General features: G+C 38.3%; 1 protein-coding gene and 1 pseudogene across 2 annotated transcripts in view; both read right to left on the bottom strand.

Annotated features, from left to right (window-relative positions):
- The window catches only part of BAAT (bile acid-CoA:amino acid N-acyltransferase), a 29249-nt gene extending 10305 nt beyond the window's left edge, over window positions 1–18944 (bottom strand). For both annotated transcript variants that reach the window (XM_010374144.2, XM_010374145.2), the window contains exons 1-2: window positions 18337–18944; window positions 205–721 (exon numbers count right to left, since the gene is read on the bottom strand). In XM_010374144.2, coding sequence (XP_010372446.2) covers window positions 205–670 — 466 coding nt within the window. In that variant the 5' untranslated portion in view covers window positions 671–721; window positions 18337–18944. The remainder of the gene's footprint in view (window positions 1–204; window positions 722–18336) is intronic.
- On the bottom strand, window positions 6589–8138 carry LOC115893901 (annotated as a pseudogene).
- Window positions 18945–21303: the final 2359 nt, after the last annotated feature.

Below are 21303 nucleotides of genomic sequence, written 5' to 3'. Positions count from 1 at the left end.
CTTAGACAAGCTTCAGAACTGTTGAGGTGAAACTTGAGCTGGAGTGGAATATACCACATTCTTGTTCTGACCCAAGGTTAACATTGATTGTAAGGCAGGAAGCAGTGCTCTAGGTATTATCCATATTCAAGTTAAATTTCTAGAGAGATAATGCATTTAAAGTGGAAAAACAAGAATAACAATAACCAGAGTAATTCTACTCACCTGGAGGAAGGAAGAGAGCTCCTCGAAGGCGGCCTTCTCGAACCTGAATTCGTGTGACACCAGGTGCCACATACCACCTCTCCAAAGTCAGGCTGGCCTTTGGAGCACTGGCAGCTTTATTGTTCACTATTAACTCTAAGTCATAAAGTTTTAATTGGACCTGGAAAGGCTTATTCATCACATCTTTTTTCAACAGTCTTGTTAATAGCTTTTCAGGTTTCAGAGACCAGAAGAGACCCATGGGGTGGACTCCCATATAATCCCCTCCAAGTGAAGCAGCATGCTTCAGGTCCACCTCACCAAATTCATTGGCCCTATAGTGGGCTTGAGAATAAAACATGTTTCCACTTTCATCTTCCAGTGATGCCTGAAAACTCACCATCTGAAAGGGCGTCAGGCCTGTAGCTTGGATATGCACTGGCTCATCAACAAGTGCACTCACAGGGGTAGCTGTCAACTGGATCATTTTTTTAGTGTGGCACCTGGAATGATTCTTCAGGAATATCTTCAGCAAAACCTCAAAAAATAAAGAAAGAGGAGCAGTAAAATAAAGTAGAGATAAGGGTTGATGAAAGATGAATTGAATCAGCATTCAGGCCACTTAGGAGTCAGTTCTAACCCTCTAGTTCTTTAGAAATTTCGTGATATAATCTTCTAGTACAAGACACCTGAGAGCTTTCAACGAATTTCTAGAAGACAGTAAGCAAGCTGACAAATTTTATAACAATAATGAACCAGTGTTAAAGAAGCAGCAGTCAAAATATGCATGAATGATATCAATACATCTAGGAAGATAACACAACCTGTCATACAGAACCTTTAAAAAAATCAAGTACAACAGAGGATAAAAATGAGATTTAGATTTGAAAACATGGTTATTTATTGAACATCTATATATATGAGACATTTAACTTCACGCTAATCCCTTCCCCAAGTCCTGGAAACAGAATGCCTTGCACCCAAGAGTTTACCTGCAACAGAACATAAAAAAATAGAGGGATCATGGAAGAGGAATACTATACAGCCATGAAAAAATGAAACCATGTCCTTTGCAGCAACATGGATGCAGCTAAAGGCCATTTCCTAAGTGAACTAATGCAGAAACAGATAACCAAATACCTCATGTTCTCACTTATAAGTGGGAGCTAAACATTGGGTACACATCGACAATGGGAACATTAGACACTGGGGACTGCAAGAGGACGGAGAGAGGGATCGGGGCAAGGGCTGAAAAACTACCTATTGGGTACTTTACTTAATACCACGGTGACAGGTTCAGTCATACCCCAAACCTCAGCATCATCACACAATATACCTATGTAACAATCCTGCACATATACCCTCTGATTCTAAAATAAAAGTTAAGAAAAAACAACCCAGAAGGATCTTCTCAAAAGAATGAGAATAAAATCTTTGGAAAGAACAAAAGGGGTGGTGTGTGTATTGCTCCCTAGAGAAAAAACATCCATAGCTTTGTACTTAGGATTAAGCTGACAAGCCCTTCAGGTACATAAAAGTCTTGCTGAGCTTTTTGTAACCTTTTAAAAATTAAGAAAAGCCCATCTCCTTTTGATTAGTGTGAAGAAAGCCACAAGAGTTACCACTGTTCTCACTCTAACAAACAAAACTATCTGCATAAGCTACAAAATTAGTTTTTGGTTTGTTGGGTGATTTTTTTTTTTTTTTTGGTCTTTATTTTTGTTTTGTTTGTAACTCATTAGATTACTGAGAATGCAAAGAATCTACGTGAATTGAACTCCAGCAAGTGACAAGCTGCTCCATAGGAAACAGAAAATTTTCTCTCCTACATGCTGATTTTCAATTATGATAAAGCAGCAAAAAATAAACCCAACAGAAAAAAAATAAGGAGAAATCAACAGAAAATATAATGCACTTTTAACGGATATGTGTGGATTGGTTTGATAAACTAGAATTCCAAGAAACTGTAGCTACAGAGTAAGTCTTTCTCTATCTGCCAACTTTCTGTAGAGCTTCACCATGTGCTCAGACCGAGATCAGGGGTGCAAGCTGAGAGAAATCTGAGGCATTGCAGGCCTTCATGTAAAATAAGGCAGCTGCCTTTCAATGAATGGGGTCAGAGGAGCAGAGTAGAGAGAGATTTCCCCAGACCCAGAGATCCAGGAGCAGGACTGCAAAGCAAAGCAAGCTCCCCAGTGACCCTTATTACAGAAAGATTGTGAATCAGAATCTTTCACAGTTTGAAAGGCTAGCAACATGGCCATAATACACAAAAATCTCTCCAGACATTCAGCAATGCTGAGTCCCAAGACCATTCTGATGAGAAAGGCATAATCCCATACACTCAAAAATATCTGAAGCCAGTTTTGCACTGAATCAAATAAACCTGCAACAAAGCCAAAACCCAGCTCAACTGCACATCAGAATGATTCAGACCCTAATTCTAACATTCTGACAGAGTAAATGTATGCTCTTTGCTGGTGGTAAACATTATTTATTTCAATCATTACTTTTATACATAATATTCAGGATACTTTTTTTTTTTTGAGACGGAGTCTGGCTCTGTGGCCCAGACTAGAGTGCAGTGGCGCCATCTCGGCTCACTGCAGTCTCCGCCTCCCAGGTTCACGCTATTTTCCTGCCTCAGCCTCCCGAGTAGCTGGGACTACGGGCACCTGCCACCACACCCAGCTAATTTTTTGTATTTTTAGTAGAGACGGGGTTTCACTGTGTTAGCCAGGATGGTTTCAATCTCCTGACCTCGTGATCCACCCACCTTGGCCTCCCAAAGTGCTGGGATTACAGGCGTGAGCCACCGCGCCCGGTAAATACATTTTTATTCCCACATAATATTTATACCTATTTATGATGTACATGTGATATTTTGTTACATGCATAGAATGTGTAATGATCAAGTCAGGGTCTTTAGGGAATTTATTACCTTGAGTATTTATCATTTCTATGTGTTAGGAACATTTAAAGTTCTCCTTTCTACCTGTTTTGAAATACACAATACATTGTGTTAAGTGTAGTCATTCTACTCTGCCTAGCAAACATTTACCCTCAAGTAGACCCCAGTGTCTATTGCTCCCTTCTTTGTGTTCATGAGTTTTCATTATTCAACTCCCACTTGTAAGTGAAAACATGTGGTATTTGGTTTTCTGTTCTTGTGTTAGTTTGCTAAGTATTATAGCCCCCACCTTCATCCATGTTCCCACAAAAGACATGATCTCATTCTTTTTTATGGCTGCATAGTATTCCATGGTATATATGTACCACATTTTCTTTATCTGGCTGTCATTAATGGGCATTAGGTAGATTCCATGTCTTTGAATTGTGAAAAGCTATTGTGAATAGTGCTGCAATGAACATTCACATGCATGTGTCTTTATGGTAGAATGATTTATTTATTCCTTCGGATACCCAGTAATGGGATTGCTGGTTCGAATGATAGTTCTGCTTTTAGCTCTTGAGGAGTCATTATAATGCTTTCCACAATGGTTGAACTAATTTACAATCCCATCAACAGTGTGTAAGTGTTTCCTTTTGCCCACCACATTGCCAGCATCTATTATTTTTTGACTTTTAATGATAGCCATTCTGACTGGTATGAGATGGTATTTCATTGTGGAAACCAGTAACATTTTATTTGTTAAAAGTTAACAGCTTCAGAATAGATCTAAACGCAACTTTTCCAAAAAATAGCAAAAAGTACAGTGTAAAGCATCTCCTCATTAAATGCAAACTTTCATTTTGTGATGCACTGCAACAAAGTTTTGCATATACCTTGATGCAAAGAAAATTTTAAGTTGCATCCTGTTTAAAAAAACACAAACAAAACTTTTACGAACTGAACAAGGATGACTACAACCATGAAAAAAATTTCAGAGAAAGAAAATTTTCCTCCAAGAAAGCATATTGCTTTGTTTATATACAACATGTACACAAGAGTCTTAATTGTACCAAAGGCAATATTTTATACTTAAATTACAGATCCATGAAGGGAAATAGTTTAATATACCAAAGATAATTTGTTATTTGATGCCCTTAATTTCAATATTTGGGGATATTTTTAAGGTTTTCTCAAAAAAATGGCATTAATAATAGCTCTGTACAATTATATTCAAGGGAATAGGAAAATGAAAACACCCTTATATCATATTTCACAAACTGTTCAAAAGACAGCAAATTCTTGCTCAGCTGCTTTTCCTTGCTGTAAAATAAGCTACCGGTAATTCTGAACCAATCTAGAATGCATTGTTTCTGGACTAAATATAAGCAAGCATACTTACAAAAATGCTTTGCAGTGAGTACTTGGCCTATTTGTCCCCGTAGCCATAAAAAAATAATGTGATCATGTCTTTTGCAGGAACAGGGATGAGTATCAAATAGCTAAGGAAAGACTAGAATTTATTTTTAAATTCTGTGACTTCCAAAAATCCCTTATCACTAGAAGTACTGGCAAAATATCAGATATTAAGGATCAGACTTAATTCTTTGATATAAGCGTGAAATTGTTACTGATAGCTTTCCAGGGCTAGCAGAAACCATTAAGTATCCCAAGAAGTGACAACAATTAAGTCTAGTATACAATGCAAGGCAGGCTGAATGATAACGATGTTTTGTTTTACAGGAAAAGTCAACATTAGTAATATACTCTAGAGAAACTATCACCTACTTGGATGTTTTTAACATTATAGCAACTCAAATGTCAAGCTTCAAAATGACCAGACTTGTAACTTATAGCTGGAACATTTTGCTGAATTTGTCGTTATACTATAATTTATAGTGTACAACATCTGAGGACTCAGCACTATCTTGGCAAACAGTTACTCCTCCCGCCCTTCAGAGGTCTGGGGGGTAGGGGTGGAGCCCTTTTCTCCCCATCATTACTGAACTTTATACCATACAAGAAATCAGTGAATGGTAAACAACAAGGTACAATGTAATTCTATTACATATTTTGCATCTGTTATTTGTGACATATACAAGTATATTTTTGGTTTTGGCGCTGTAAATTAATTTAGCAAGCTTCAAAGCTCATAAATTTTAACTTTTCAAATGAGAAGTAACTTTTCAAATAAAGTTTAGGACTTTATGGCTATTAATTTTACTACCAAAATGTCCGAGGGACTCAATTCATTTAATAATTATAATTCTTCTAAATACCGTTTGAAGAATTATTTGTGGACACTAGACTCAAGTGCACTAAATCCAAACAGTACACGTATGACCTAAGTTTTGAAGTTTTTCATCTCAGTTACCGTCTTTCAACTTGCTACTTCCTCTCATGTTTTCATTTACTAAATACAAACTGTCAGATTTTTAAACTGAATCCTCTCCTCCAAGGCCCTATCAGATAACTTTGTAAATACGGATTTTCAGCCTTCAAGCACCAACATTTTAATCTGAGACTAATGCCTAGAGCCACAGTTCTTGTTATAAGTTCAGCACTAAAAATTCATAATTCTGGGGCATTAGCCTAAAACGTACCTGAAAAATGAACCAAGTTTCATACATTTCCATAAATCTTAAAACTCCAAACTAGAATTCCAATATTTTAAAAAATCTCTCTAATGAAGACAAGGCAACTGTATTTATTACATCCACACTATTAAAGGATAAATGACAGCAACAAAGGGACCTACTCATATCTCAGAAGACCAAGATTTGTCATGATAAAGTCTAAAAAAATTGGCAAAGGCAATGAGGTCCTAAATACCACTATCATAAAAATAATCAATTTCTATCTTTCTATCTTCCTTCTGCTACAAGAGGAACCGAAGAAGTCAAATAGATAATTGTTCTATCTGAGCCAACAATGAAATCTTTAAGAACAGGTATATTCCCTGTTATTCTCTCAGGGCATTATATTATACCTGTTTTATTTTTTAAAAAAATCTTCAAAAATAAAAATGAGTTGGCCTTGTGAATATTTTGAAGCAGAGTTTCTTGAATTTCTATGATGAACTCTTCAAGCAATTCAATTTTTCAGAGTCATCACTCAAAAGTCCCTTTGATATGGGATCAATCCTGTGATTACTGATATGGTTTGGCTGTGTCCCCAACCAAGTCTCAACCTTGAATTGTAATAATCCCCACATGTTAAGGGCAGGGCCAGGTGGAAATAATTGAATCATGGGCGTGGTTCCCTCCATACTGTTCTCATGGTAGTGAATAAGTCTCACAAGATCTGATGGTTTTATAAATGGGAGTTCCCCTGCAGAAGCTCTCCACCATGTAAGCCACCATGTAAGACATGCCTTTGCTTCTCCTTTGTCTTCTGCCATGATTTTGAGGCCTCTCCAGTCATGTGAAACTTTGAGTCCATTAAACCTCTTTCCTTTATAAATTACCTACTCTCAGGTATGTCTTTATTAGCACTGTGAGAACAGACTAATACAGTTACACAACAGCTTCCTTCTTTGTTGTCAGAGCAGCTCTTTGTTCCTTCAGGATCCTAAACTTCTCATTCAAAGTCATCTCTGTCTTTTTTCCAGCACTGTTTATGTCAATTGTAGGGGACCACTTTAGGAACTTTCTTTATTTCACATTGCTTCCATTTTGTTAAAAATGAAGATACAGCAGTATGAATTAATCCTGATTTCTGTGTTACTGGGCATTGCACTGCTCCAGGATTGTCCACAGACAGAGTCAAAATTCCTCTGTTGGTGGTGAAAGTGAGACAGCCAGGTGAGGAGTCCATGGAAAAACTGCAACCGCCTACGCACTGGGAGTAATGCACACCCAGGTGCCACAGAAGTTCCTACCATCTGCAGTAGGGAGGAACCTGGCCCCTCCTCTTCCTGGGTGGAGCCTTGGATTCAAATGACCAGGCATGGAGCGCACTAGCGGCAATTCTGGCTTTGCGGAAGGTCACTGTTCCCTCTTTTCTCTTTTTTGCCCAATAAGTTCCATTTTTCTCACTCCGCAAATTGTGAGCCTAAATTTTTGTGGCCATGGGACAAGGACCATATCTTTAGCTGAACTAAAAAGAAGTCCTGCAACAAAAGTCTGCCATTGATGAGTTCTCTTTCCTGCTACATTAACCAGCAATTGCTCTTTTGTTCAACTGTGCCTGAACCTTTAGGTCTCTTCTGAAAAGAAAATTTGCCTAACACTTGTGTTTGTGATGGTTTAATTTATTTCCACTCTTGGTAAAATTGTCTGGAATGTTATTTTTTTCTGTTTAGCTGGTTAGGTCTCTTGAGAACTGCAACTGGTTTTTCTGCACTTCGTATTAGTCTCAGAAGGTTTCCCTTCCTTTTTTTTTTTTGAGAGGGAGTCTGGCTCTGTCGCCCAGGCTGGAGTGCAGTGGCCGGATCTCAGCTCACTGCAAGCTCCGCCTCCAGGGTTTACGCCATTCTCCTGCCTCAGCCTCCCGAGTAGCTGGGACTACAGGCGCCCGCCACCTCACCTGGCTAGTTTTTTGTATTTTTCAGTAGAGAGGGGGTTTCACCGTGTTAGCCAGGATGGTCTCGATCTCCTGACCTAGTGATCCACCCATCTTGGCCTCCCAAAGTGCTGGGATTACAGGCTTGAGCCACCGCGCCTAGCCTTCCCTTCCTTTTTAACACTAGAAAATAGCATTCTATATTCCTGTCACTTAGAGATGGATGATACATAGGACTAATTTCTTTGTGAATTCCAGTTGCTTTCCTAGATGCAAGGCCAGTGATAACTCCATAAAGCTATCTCTTTCCAGGCATTACTCTTCCTCTGTGGCTCAGACTAGTCTTGCCAAATCCAGAATTCTATTGGATTCTCCATCATACGCTCATCCTGAATTGCCAGGCTCCAGTTAGAAAAGTCTGCTTCTTTCCTTCCTTTCAATTTAGTTTGATGATATCATCCAAAGACATGCCAATTTTGCTGAGATTTTCATTGTTACAGGCTTTCAGTGGCAGCAACGAGGTCACCGTGCCTCCCACCAACCAGGTACCAAAATGGTTCATGGCTGGCAACAACTCACTAGAACAGTCAGCAGAGAAGGCTGAAGTTGGAGGCCTGCCACCTCCCACTCATGCACACAGACTAGCAGCACCTAGGGAGCATGTAGGCATGCTGGCCTGGTTTAGTGGTATTTTAAAGATTGTTTCAAAATCAATGGAAAAAACGATGTAGATAAAACTAAATAGATCTAAAAGCTGGAGAAAGAGAAAAATAGAAAACAATTTTGTAAGAGGGCATTAATGGGCCTGAGGTAGATTCCATGTCTTTGAAATTGTGAAGTTATTGTGAATAGTGCTGCAATGAACATTCATATGCATGTGTCTTTATGGTAGAATGACTTATTTATATTCCTTCGGATATATAAAAGGTTTATGGAATTCTTGTGTGGTCAAAAGCTGAGTGAGAGTCAATGAAATCATTCATAAGGTTTTATTAAAATTAGCTTTAGTATTGATAATACTCTAATACAAAGTAAAATTTAGTCTTCTCTTTTGAACAAGATTTTCGGATAGTATTAATGAGAGATAATAAAATTTTTGTTTACCTTTTGAGTCTTAATACAACACTATCAAATGTTGAGTGGACCAAAGGGATCCCCTACTGGTTCCCCAACATTAAAGAGCACCAAACCAGTTTCCTGTATTTACACCAGATTGGGGAAGTTTCAAAAATCAGAAGGCAAAAATTACAATGAGAAAGCTGATTAATAACGTCCTGGGGCAATGTGGAGACAGGCTAATCAGATAAAGATTGACAAAAAGGCCCACATCCCTTGGCTCAACCCCTTGCTGGGAACCCAAAGCTTTTTTCACAAGAGAGGGTAAAATGGTCTGGGGGTGGAGTACAGAAGTTCCTGAGACTAGAGCATAAAATATAAAGATTGATAGGATTATAAAAGCTAAAATGTTTACAACACCCCTTCATGCTAAAAACCCTCAAAAAACTGGGTACTGATGGAATATATCTCAAAATAATAAGAGCTATTTATGATAAATCCATAGCCAATATCATACTGAATGGGCAAAAGTTGGAAGCATTCCCTTTGAAAACCAGCACAAGACAAGGATATCCTGTGTCACCACTCCTATTCAACATAGTACTGGAAGTTCTGGCCAGGGCAATGAGGCAAGAGAAAGAAATAAGGGGTTTTCAAATAGGAAGAGAGGAAGACAAATTGTCCGTTTGCAGATGACATGATTCTACATTTAGAAAACCCCATCATCTCAGCCTAAAAACTCCTTAAGCTGATAAACAACTTGAGCAAAGTCTCAGGATACAAAATCAATGTGCAAAAATCACAAGCATTACTATACACCAATATGAGACAAGCAGAGAGCCAAATCATGAATGAACTCCCAATCACAATTGCTACAAAGAGAATAAAATATATAGAATACAACTTACAAGGGATGTGAAGGATCTCTTCAAGGAGAACTACAAACCACTGCTCAAGGAAATAAGAGAGGACATAAATAAACGGGGAAAAAAATCCATGCTCATGGATAGGAAGAGTTGATATTGTGAAAATGGCCATACTGCCCAAAGTAATTTATAAAGTCAGTGCTATTCCCATCAAGCTTCCATTCACTTTCTTTGCAGAACTAGAAAAAACTACTTTTAATTTCATATGAAACCAAAAAACAGCCCATATAGCCAAGACAATCCTAAGCAAAAAGAACAAAGCTGGAGGTATCACACTACTTGACTTCAAACTATACTACAAGGCTACATTAACCAAAACAGCATGGTACTGGTACCAAAACAGAGCTATAGACCAATGCAACAGAATAGAGGCCTCAGAAATAACACCACACATCTATGACCATCTGATCTTCGATAAACCTGATAAAAACAAGCAATAGGGAAAGGATTCGCTATTTAATAAATGGTCCTGGGAAAACTGGCTAGCCATATGCAGAAAATGGAAACTGGACCTCTTCCTTACACCTTATACAAAAATTAATTCAAGATGGATTAAAGACTTAAATGTAAAACCTAAAACCATAAAAACCCTAGAAGAAAACCTAGGCAATACCATTCAGGACATAGGCACAGGCAAAGACTTCATGACTAAAACACCAAAAGCAATTTCAGCAGAAGCCAAAATTGACAGATGGGATCTAATTAAACTAAAGAGCTTCTGCTCAGCAAAAGAAACTATCATCAGAGTGAACAGGCAGCCTACAGAACGAAAGAAAATTTTTGCAATCTATCCATCTGGCAAAGGGCTAACATCCAGAATCTACAAGGAACTTAAACAAATTTACAAGAAAAAAACAAACTGCCTCATCAAAAAGCAGGTGAGGGATATGAACAGACACTTCTCAAAAGAAGACATTTATGCAGCCAACAAACATATAAAAATTAAAAGCTCATCATCACTGGTCATTAGAGAAATGCAAATCAAAACCACAATGAGATCATATCTCATGCCAGTTAGAATGGTGATCATTAAAAAATCAAGAAACAACAGATGCTGGAGAGGATGTGAAGAATTAGGAACTATCGTACACTGTTGGTGGGAGTGTAAATTACTTCAACCATTGTAGAAGACAGTATGGCGATTCCTCAAGGATCTAGAACCAGAAATACCATTTGACCCAGCAATATCATTACTAGATATATACCCAAAGGATTATAAATCATTCTACTGTAAAGATACATGCACACATATGTTTATTGCAGCACTATTTACAATAGCAAAGACTTGGAACCAACCCAAATGCCCATCAATGTTAGACAGTATAGAGAAAATGTGGCACATTTTCACCATGGAATACTATGCAGCCATAAAAAAGAATGAGTTCCTATCCTTTGCAGGGACATGGATGAAGATGGAAACTATCATCCTCAACAAACTAACATAGGAACAGAAAATCAAACGCCACATGTTCTCACTCACAAGTGGGAGTTGAACAGTGAGAACACATGAACACAGGGAGGGGAACATCACACACTAGGGCCTATCGGGGGGTGGGAGGCAAGGGGAGGGAGAGCATTAGGACAAATACCTAATGCATGCAGGGCTTAAATCCTAGATGACGTGTTGATAGGTGTGGCAAACCACCATGGCACATGTACACCTATGTAACAAACCTGCAGGTTCAGCACATGTATCCCAGAACTTAAAAAAAAAGTTGAAATGTTTAAATAGGCTTTATGTAAGAAAGTTGTGTCTCCTTTACCTAGATGTTTTATGGGAAGAGAGATTATATGTAACTGGAGAATATTTCCTCTACCTAGTACTGTAAAGAGAAGGCATATAAATCCACCCTTTGAGCAATATTAATTGGACGCACTAAATGGGAACCAATAAGATTTTCAAGTCCAGAGAGGGTAGAGTAGAAGTTAGAATGCTGCCAGGGACAAATTCTCTATTTGATAGCTCTTTGTAGAATGTTTATTGTAGCTTTTAGCAAAAGCCTGTGAATACCTCCCAGCAGCAACTATCAGGACTCTGGACTAGAGAATTTCCACTTGAAAGGCATTTACTGCCTTGCTATGGGATGTTAACTGAAGTTACTCCTATGACTAAAGGACATAAAATGTTTGTTTTTGTTTGTTTTTGAGACAGGGTCTCACTCTGTCGACCAGACTGGAATCCAGTGGTGCAATCTTTGTTCACTGCAACCTCTGCCTCATGGGTTCAAGCAATCCTCCTGCCTCAACCTCCTGACTAGCTGGGACTACAGGCATGCGCCACCACGCCCGGCCAATTTTTGTATTTTTGGTAGAGATGAGGTTTTGCCATGTTGGCCAGGCTGGTCTCAAATTCCTGGGCTTAAGTGATGCACCTGCCTTGGCCTCCTAAAGTGTTGGGATTACAGGAGAGAGACACCACAAATGGTTTTGAAAGCTAAAATCCTCATGGTGTCTGGGGTGATGTCAGAGAAACATTCTAATGGGGACAGTAGTACCCAAAAGAGTTCCATAATAAAATAGAAGTGGTTTATATAGGGTCAGTCTACCTGGGAAGTGCAAGGAGGAGACATTCATGTGCAGGGAGCCTCTTTCCCCCTAGGAATGACTCTAGAACTGTGTGAGGAACTGCTGGATTCTACTGTCCAATAAATAGCTCTCACTTGCCTTACAAACAGCTGCTTAGTTTGTAAATGGCAGTACCAAGGTTAATTGATCACACCCTGTTTGGAAGGCTGCTACTCTGTCTGATTAAAGAGTCAAGAAAACCTTGTGTGATGGTTAATATTCACTGTCAACGTGATTGGATTGAAAGATGTAAGGTATTGTTCCTGGGTGTGTCTGTGATAGTGTTGCCAAAGATTAACATTTCAGTCAGTGGACTGAGAGAGGCAGACCCACCCTCAGTGTGGGTGAGCACCATCCAGTCAGCTGCCAGCAGGGCTAGAATAAAGCAGGGAGAAGGTGGGAGAAGCTGACTTGCTGAGTCTTCTGGCCATCTTTCTCCCATGCTGGATGCTTCCTGTCCTCGAACATCAGACTCCAAGTTCTTCAGCTTTTGGACTCTTGAACTTACACCAGTGGTTTGCCAGGGGCTCTTGGGCCTTTGGGCACAGACTGAAGGCTGCACTCTTGGCTTCTCTACTTTGGAGGTTTTGGAACTTGAACCGATCGACTACTGGCTTCTTTGTCCCTCAACTTGCAGAGGGCCTATTGTGGGACTTCATCTTGTGATCGTGTAAGTCAATTCTCCTTAATAAACTCCCTTTTATACATACATATATCCTGTTAGTTCTGTCCCTCTAAAGAACCTGGCTAATACACCTTTCTTCTTCTGAGCTACTTAGAGTTTATAACAATTGAGTAAAATATACTTTTGTGAGAAAAATTTACCTTTCTACCTGAATTCTCTAAAATTTGGGAACTATTTGTGAGTATTCTTATTTTATGGCAATATAGTTATTTACATAAATTCAGTAAGAATATGTTTTCTTTTATATGAGGACACACTGGAGAAACTGGTTATTTTGCCAAGGCTTTGACTGAAATGGCATATTTTCAAATATGATCTGACTTCTTTGAGAAATTGAGGTTGATTTTATAAAGCTGATATAAAAAAAAAAAAAAAAAAAACACCGGGGCCGGGCGCGATGGCTCAAGCCTGTAATCCCAGCACTTTGGGAGGCCGAGACGGGCGGATCACGAGGTCAGGAGATCGAGACCATCCTGGCTAACACGGTGAAACCCCGTCTCTACTGAAAAATACAAAAAACTAGCCGGGCGACGAGGCGGGCGCCTGTAGTCCCAGCTACTCGGGAGGCTGAGGCAGGAGAATGGCGTAAAACCCGGGAGGCGGAGCTTGCAGTGAGCTGAGATCCGGCCACTGCACTCCAGCCCGGGTGGCAGAGCAAGACTCCGTCTCAAACAAACAAACAAAAAACAAAACAAAACAAAAAAAAAACAAAAAAACCCACCAAAAACCCTTAGAAAGACTGGCCTAGTACCTTCTCTACAGTCCTTTATAAGGTTCCTGACCTGTGGTAAGTAAAGAATGTCACTTTGTTGTTGTTGTTGTTTTTGAGATGGAGTTTCGCTCTTGCTCAGGCTAGAGTACAAGGGAACAATCTCTGCTCACTGCAATCTCCGCCTCCCAGGTTACAGTGCTTCTCCTGCCTCAGCCTCCTGAGTAGCTGGGATTACAGGTGCCTGCCACCACACCCGACTAATGTTTATATTTTAGTAGAGACGAGGTTTTGCCATGTTGGCCAGACTGGTCTCCAACTCCTGATCTCAGGTGATCCGCCTGCCTCAGCCTCCCAAAGTGCTGGGATTACAGGTGTGATCCCAGGAACCTCTAGTTATTTGGAAATCTTTAGAAGAATTCACCCAATTTATACAGCTATTGCAGCCTGATGGCAAATCCCTGGCTTTGTTAGCCTCAAGGCTTTAAAAAGTCTGAGATCTTTATTTAAAAGTTCCAAAAAAGCCAATTTTAAAAGAACTTACATGGCCAATCACTATTCTTGCTGCACTTTATGCAAATAATCAGGTCAAGTATAGTAAGACTAAAATTCATTTTGCAAATAAATTGGTCCTACAATAATTTAGCCTTGGTAGAAATAGAGAAACTTAGAAAAAAAATTACGTTTCAGAAAAAAACTATTGTACACCCATGGTTAGGTTTTTTTTTTTGTTTGTTTTTTTGAAACAGAGTCATTCTTTTGCTCAGGCTGGAGTGCAGTGCACAATCTCGGCTCACTGCAAGCTCTGCCTCCCAGGTTCACGCCATTCTCCTGCCTCAATCTCCCAAGTAGCTGGGACAACAGGTGCCCACCACTATGCCCGGCTAATTTTTTGTATTTTTAGTAGAGACGGGGTTTCACCATGTTAGCCGGCATGGTCTTGATCTCCTGACCTCGTGATCCGCCTGCCTCGGCCTCCCAAAGTGCTGAGATTACAGGCGTGAGCCACCACACCCGGCCTAGATTCTAGTCTTAACCATCGTTTTTATTACTTCCCTACAATTTGGACTAAATCCTAAATTATTTTTTGGCTACAAGTCTCTAAAGACAAACCCAGTTTTAATTTTCTTCATGTTGTTTTTAGTTGACTCCCTAATAGAATAGTTTTTTTCTTTTTTTGCTCTGGCATACAAATTCTCTTTTTGACTGTAGTCCTTGTGTGAATATTAATGTTATTTATCTCTCATTGTTTTACTTCATCTGAGAAAATAAAAATCATGGTACTGCAAAGACTAGAGATGCTTCAAGAAAGCCCATGCATTTTTCCTCATCTGAAATCCCACTGGGCCTGATCTGTTTCCCATTGCCAATACACTGCTGCTAAAGCTATACCATATCAAGCACCCTTCCTCTAAACTCAAGGACCATTGAAGAAGAGGAGAGTGTGTGAGATTCTAAGAGCCTGATTAGAAAGCTGGAGTGTGGAGGTTATAGCAACTCCATCTTGGATTCTAATCTGCCATGTTAACATCTGATTAACCCCACTTCTAGGAATGCCTCTAAGATTTCTGCCTTATCTACTATCTCTTATATAAGAGCACTTACCATAAATCCTACCCTTAGGCAAATTCCTACATACTCCTGCTGAAGCATGATTATCCTTTCCCTATGGTATATCAACCCTGGGTCTGGGGAGTAACAGTGAGGGAATCCTTTGTCTCACAGCTGCCTGAGACATAGCTTCTGTTTGTAAGCCCCTATTAAATGTTTCTCTCTGAGAAACTGTTTGGTCACTCTCTTTGTTCAGTGTCTCAGCTCCCTTGGCCTTTGCGGGTAGGTTTGCATAGACCTGCTCACTTACCACAGAGCAAGCTTACTCACAGCATGGTGGCTGGGTTGGAAGGGCAAGCAGCACAAGAGAGAAAAAGCTAGGTAGAAGCTGTATCCTTTTTATATCCTAGCGTTGGAAATCACATAGCATAATCTCTGCCATTTAATAGCAGTCACAAGCTCCCATCAAAATTCAAGTGGAGAAAACACTGATACCTATTAACAGTAGGAGAAATGTCAATCACATTGTACATTTTTTTTTAAGCGGATGAAATATGTATGTGTATTTGCTTTTTAAGATGGAGTCTTGCTCTGTCGCCCAGGCTGGAGTGCAGTGGTGCAAACTCGGCTCACTGCAATCTCCGCTTCTCAGCCTCCCCAGTAGCTGGGATTACAGGTGCCCCCACCATGCCCGGCTAATTTTTTTTCTATTTTTTTGGTAGAGATGAGGTTTCAGCATGTTGGTCAGGCTGGCCTCGAACTCCTGACCTCAAATGATCTGCCTGCCTCAGCCTCCCAAAAGTGCTGGGATTACAGGCAAAGCCACACACACCTGGCCTTGTGTGTGTATTTGTATGTGCATTTGTGTATACATCTTTGGGAAATGCAATCTGCCACAACAGGAAAGGAGGAATAAAGGAGCAAATAATAAATGGGATAAATGGAAAACAACTACCAAGATGGGAGTTTTAAACCCAAATGTATTAATAATTACATTAAATATAAACAGATCAAACACTCCAGTTAGGAGACACAGGCCAGGCATAGTGACTCATGCCTGTAATCCTAGCACTTTGGGAGGCTGAGGTGTGAGGATCACTTGATTCCAGGAGGTTGAGACCAGCCTGGGCAACATAGTGAGATCCCATCTCTACAAAAAAAAAAAAAAGTAAAAATTAGTTGGGTGTGGTGGGGCACACTTGTAGTCCCAGCTGCTTGAGAGGTCGAGGCAGAAGAATTGCTTGAGTCTGAGAGGTTGAGGATGCAGTGAGCTGTGATCATGCCACTTGGTGAAAGAGCTGACTCCACTCTGGGAGAAAGAACTGAAATCCTATCTCTAAAATAAATACATACATAGAAATAAAAAAGACAGATTGTCAAACTAGTTGAAAAAGCAAGTGGTTGTTTTTCAGAAACACATTGTCAAAAAAAGACAGATTGAAAGTAAAAGAAAATATATGCAACAGTGTTTGTGTTGCATATATATATGTGTATATATAGATGAGAGATGAGACAGACACAGACATAAATACATGCTGACAAGAATGAGCCTACAGAGAGAGAGGTGCTGAGAATGATAATTCAGTGGTGAGTAAACATTGCATCTGTTTCCTAAGAAGCTTAAAAATAAGTGATACTATAGCTTCCAAGTGCCATATTTCATTTCTTTTCATGTAATCAAGAAATTGAGTACTTAAGGTCATACAGAAATACATAAGAGTCAGAATGGAATCTACATTTCCAACTCTTAGTCAAATTGATTAGTATTTCAAAAAGAATTTATCAAGGGTCTACATGTCATAGTCACTGACAGATAAGATGCAGTTCCTACTCTAAATAAGCTTAAGGTATAGTATTTCTTCTACATATTGTTACAGTAGGTAGCTAGTCAAGCATGAGTCAGGCAGGAGAGAGTTCCCCCCACCAACCAGAATGTGAGGTGACTATCAGGTGATGGTCACTCTGCTTCTCTAAAATAACAATTGGTCACAGTCAGCACCAAGGAAAGGCAGTTTCTCAATAGATAAAAACACCTGAAATTGGTAATTGGCAGCTTTCAGGAACTGGGCGAATGAGCTTGAACATGTGCATTAAGAGGCAAAATGGCGGAGTATGACCTTCCAGGGGCATTCCACCAGAATTCGAAAGAAAGCCTCAGATGAGCATGTATGAAACTCCAGTAAACACACTGTGCATGCTCACATCCCAAGCATAAGCAGGGCACCATGCATGTGGGTGGTTCCCTTTAACCCTTACGGGAAGGATGAAGGGAAAGGGGTGCAAGATGCCAGAAGTAGGCCAGCATATAAAATCCTAGGTTCAAGGTTAAACAAGGCACTTGACCTCCAAGATGCCTGCTTGGGTCTCTCCCAACTGTGTTTTCCTTTCTTTCCCGCTCTAAAGCTTTTTAATAAACTTCTGCTCCTGCTCTGAAACTTGCTTCGGTCTCTTTTACTGCCTTATGCCCCTCAGTTGAATTCTTTCTTTTGAGGAGGCAAGAAATGAGACTGCTGCAGACCCATACAGATTTGCCACCAGTAACTCAGATATTCGCCACCCCTAACAATATTATCCATTAAATTTATTTCTATTCAAATATCACACGCATCAACCAGTGTGCCCAAACAGAAATAAGTCAATTAGAAAGTCATTAACTTTAGCTCAACTTATACTCGCTTTTTTGGGTATTTTTTAACATTACATTTCACTACCAGAAATCATTCCTGAATTGCATAAATAGGTAAAATGTATATTCAAAGATTCAAGAAATATTTTCACAGCATCTAATTCTAACATGGCATTAGTCTTACATTAAAAGAAAATTACCCTTCAAACAAAATATAAATAGGACCACAATACAGTTTCCCAGAATAGGAGGGCTTATTCTATAAAATTCTAGGCAACAGTCTTTTAAAAGAGGGAGAAATATTGATAAGGATTGGGAAGACAGAATAAAGAAATTTTAACAAATGACTTCTGATAGCCTTTCATTTTCCTCAAAATTATAAATTCTAGCTCAATATCGTCATAATAGCAAGTCCCTACTGACATCCTTTCTAAGCAAATCAAAATGAAAAGACACACTTATCTGAACACTCCTGGCAACTCTATAGCTGTGATTATGAAATGAGCAGAAAGACTAGTTGTCTTCATGAACTGCTAAAATTCCAAACACTGAAGTAAATAAACTGATTTAATTCAAGAGCTGAGATTTTAACTTATTTCCAATCGGCCCAAAAGAAATAGTCTTGATTAAAATACAAAGTACCTGGATTCTTCCTCTTGAGTCTTCTTTACCAGCAGTAAAGGAAAAATGACAGACACTCTACCAAAAGTTGCCCAGAAGGCCAAAACCTCAAATATGCCTTTGGAAGTATAACAGAGCTAACTTAAGTGCTAGGTTACCACATACCTCTTGCTCTAGTTTCCTATTAATTTTTAACAGTTATTGAACCCAATAAATGTATCACTATTTTCTCTCTTCATTTTCTGTTCTCTCTAAATCCCTCCCTCTTAGGGACTGCCACTACATTTTACTCACATATTTTAGTAATTTTCTTTATAGAAGTTGTTTGACCCCTATTGGTACCATCAGGGCATATTTTTCTTCTGCAATAAAATACTCAAGGTAACTTCTGAAGGGATCTGCATTTGCAAATGTTTTCTTTCCTGAGACAACAAAAGCTGAAAAATACAAATGTGTTCACAGTAATGAGTAATAAAATACTCAAGCCCCACTTTCAGAATTTGGGGAGCACCAAATCTCCTACTAATCCTCCTCAACTAATTCACACATTTTCTTGAAATAGCTATAGAATGGAGTGTTAGTAGGATTTTACACGACAATAAAAGGACTATCTCTATAAAAGTTTTGGATCTTTTTTGAGGTGATAAGAGCATTTAAAAAGTACGAACTTAAAGGAAACTACTGGTAAATTCAACTTAATTTTAAGGAAGTCTGATCAGCCAAATACTCCATAAAATACATGAAAACTACAAGCTGCTACCTTACAAGACTTATGCTACAATTGATTAAGAATTATTAACTAGGATACATAAAATATTCCTAAAAATGTAATGTCCAAAAATCTCAGGTGAATATGAGAAAAAGTCTTAAACAGGTACTTAACAGACAATGAGACACAAGCATAAGTATATGGGAAAAGGCTTAACTCATTTATTATCAAAGAAATGCAAATTAAAATCATGGGGTATATTTCATACCTATAAGGTTGGCAAAAATTTAAAATTCCGAAAATAAGAGTTAGTTAGGAAGCAAATCACTCAGACTGAAGCCATACTAAGGGAATATAAATTGGTACCACCACTTCGGAAAGCAATTTGACAATGTCTAATAAATGTGACAATATGAATAACTTTTGACCCAGCAATTCCTCTTCTAGAGAACAAAAATAAACAAATTACAACGACATGCAATGACCTGGATGAATCTTATAAACATAATGTTGTTAGAAACTAGTCATAAATACACATAAATAAATCTTAAAAATTTATATTTGCTGAACTAAAACTATAGGCCACACTTTTGGAGTAAATATTTAAACAAAAGCAAGGAAAGGATTACTGAGAGTCTGGATTGTGGTGAAAAATTATTAATGTAGTTTACATTAACAGAATGCAAGTAAATAAATGAAAAAAATACATACCATGCAACAGTAAGCATAAGAAACCTAAAGCAGTAATGAAAGATTATAAATATCACATATCTATATGACAAGGTCATAAAAATCATAAATCCAAATAATGGATTTCAAGATATATGGGGCAAAAATTGACAGAAAAAAATAGGAAAAATAGACAATTTCATAACCATGAGTGGAGGTGTTTAAATCCCTCTTTTAACAATTGGTAGAAAACTTGAAAAAAATCAGTAAAGGCATAGATTTGAACACTATAATGACCTTACCCTAATCGCCTCAACAACTTCAAATGTACACGGCATGTTCAACAAGATAGGCCATAAGTTAGACCATAAAATCTTGATACATGTAAAAATACTGAAATCATATATTCTCAATGAAATTAGAAATTAGTAACAGTAAGCTATCTAGAAAACTCCCAAATACTTGAAAATCAAACATATTTATATATATATATCTGTGTATATATATAGATAGATAGATAGAAAATAAGTCATGAGTCAAAAAGAAATCACACTGGAAATTAGGAAATATTTCAAACTGAATGATGAATAATAATTTTTAAGGAAGGCAAAGCTAAAAATGGATAAACTACAACCTAGACTGATTAAAAACAAGATAGGACACACATAACAACTCAAAATGAAAGTGGGCTTGTTATTATAGATCCAATTGCCATTAATTAGGGAATATCACGAACAATTTTATGCTAACTTGGTAACTTATATGAAATCAATTACTTGAAAAAATTTACTGAAGAATAAATGAGACCAAGAAACATAATAATGACCAACTAAATAAACCAGGATTGGATCCTAGATTGGAGGTGAAATTGCTATAAAGGCCATTACAGGGCATTGGTGAAATTTGAATACGGATAGTATATTATTGTTACATCAGTGTTACATATTTTGAATTTGGTATTTCATGATGGAAAGCAGAACTTTGATGGTTGTTCCAGTCTGTTACTGTACAGCTAAGATTAACTTTGGAATTCTATGGGATCAGAGGTTACTATTTTTAAATTTGGAAACCTTTTAAGTAAAAGCTTTAGGATTTTTGCACTGTGAAACAACCTAGTGAAAATTTCAAGGTCCTTGTCACTTTGTGTTTTAGGATTCACAGAATATGGGCTAATGGGATTATGAATCAAAGAAGCAGGACCGAATTGTTCATTCCTAGGTTTAGGGTCAAGAAATTCACAGTAGAGTAGTTTCTACTTCTGAGTAGAAAGATTTATGGCAGACCAATTCTCTAAGAACTAGAAAAGCAGGATTAGAAAGAACAGAAAAGCAAAACACTGGGAACCATTTAAATAGCCAATTGAACATTGGTTAAATAACTGCATGACATCTAATTACATAATAATATGCTATTAATCAAATTTGTTATTCTTGTCTATTTAAAAATACGGGGAAATGCTTCTAATGTGAAGGGGAGCATGATGCCATAGTAATTGTAAAATACAGGAAAAAAATTTTTTTCATTTGAAAATATACCAAAATGTTAGGTAATTATGAGAGGCAAAAGAGGTTTATTTTTTCATTCTTGTTTTTGCTTTTTTCTTCCCCAAT

This window comes from Rhinopithecus roxellana, chromosome 16 (genome assembly GCF_007565055.1).
Source record: "Rhinopithecus roxellana isolate Shanxi Qingling chromosome 16, ASM756505v1, whole genome shotgun sequence".
Taxonomy (NCBI): Eukaryota; Metazoa; Chordata; class Mammalia; order Primates; family Cercopithecidae; genus Rhinopithecus; species Rhinopithecus roxellana.
Note: the sequence above shows the minus strand (reverse complement) of the source record. Positions and strands in the feature narration are given on the sequence as shown.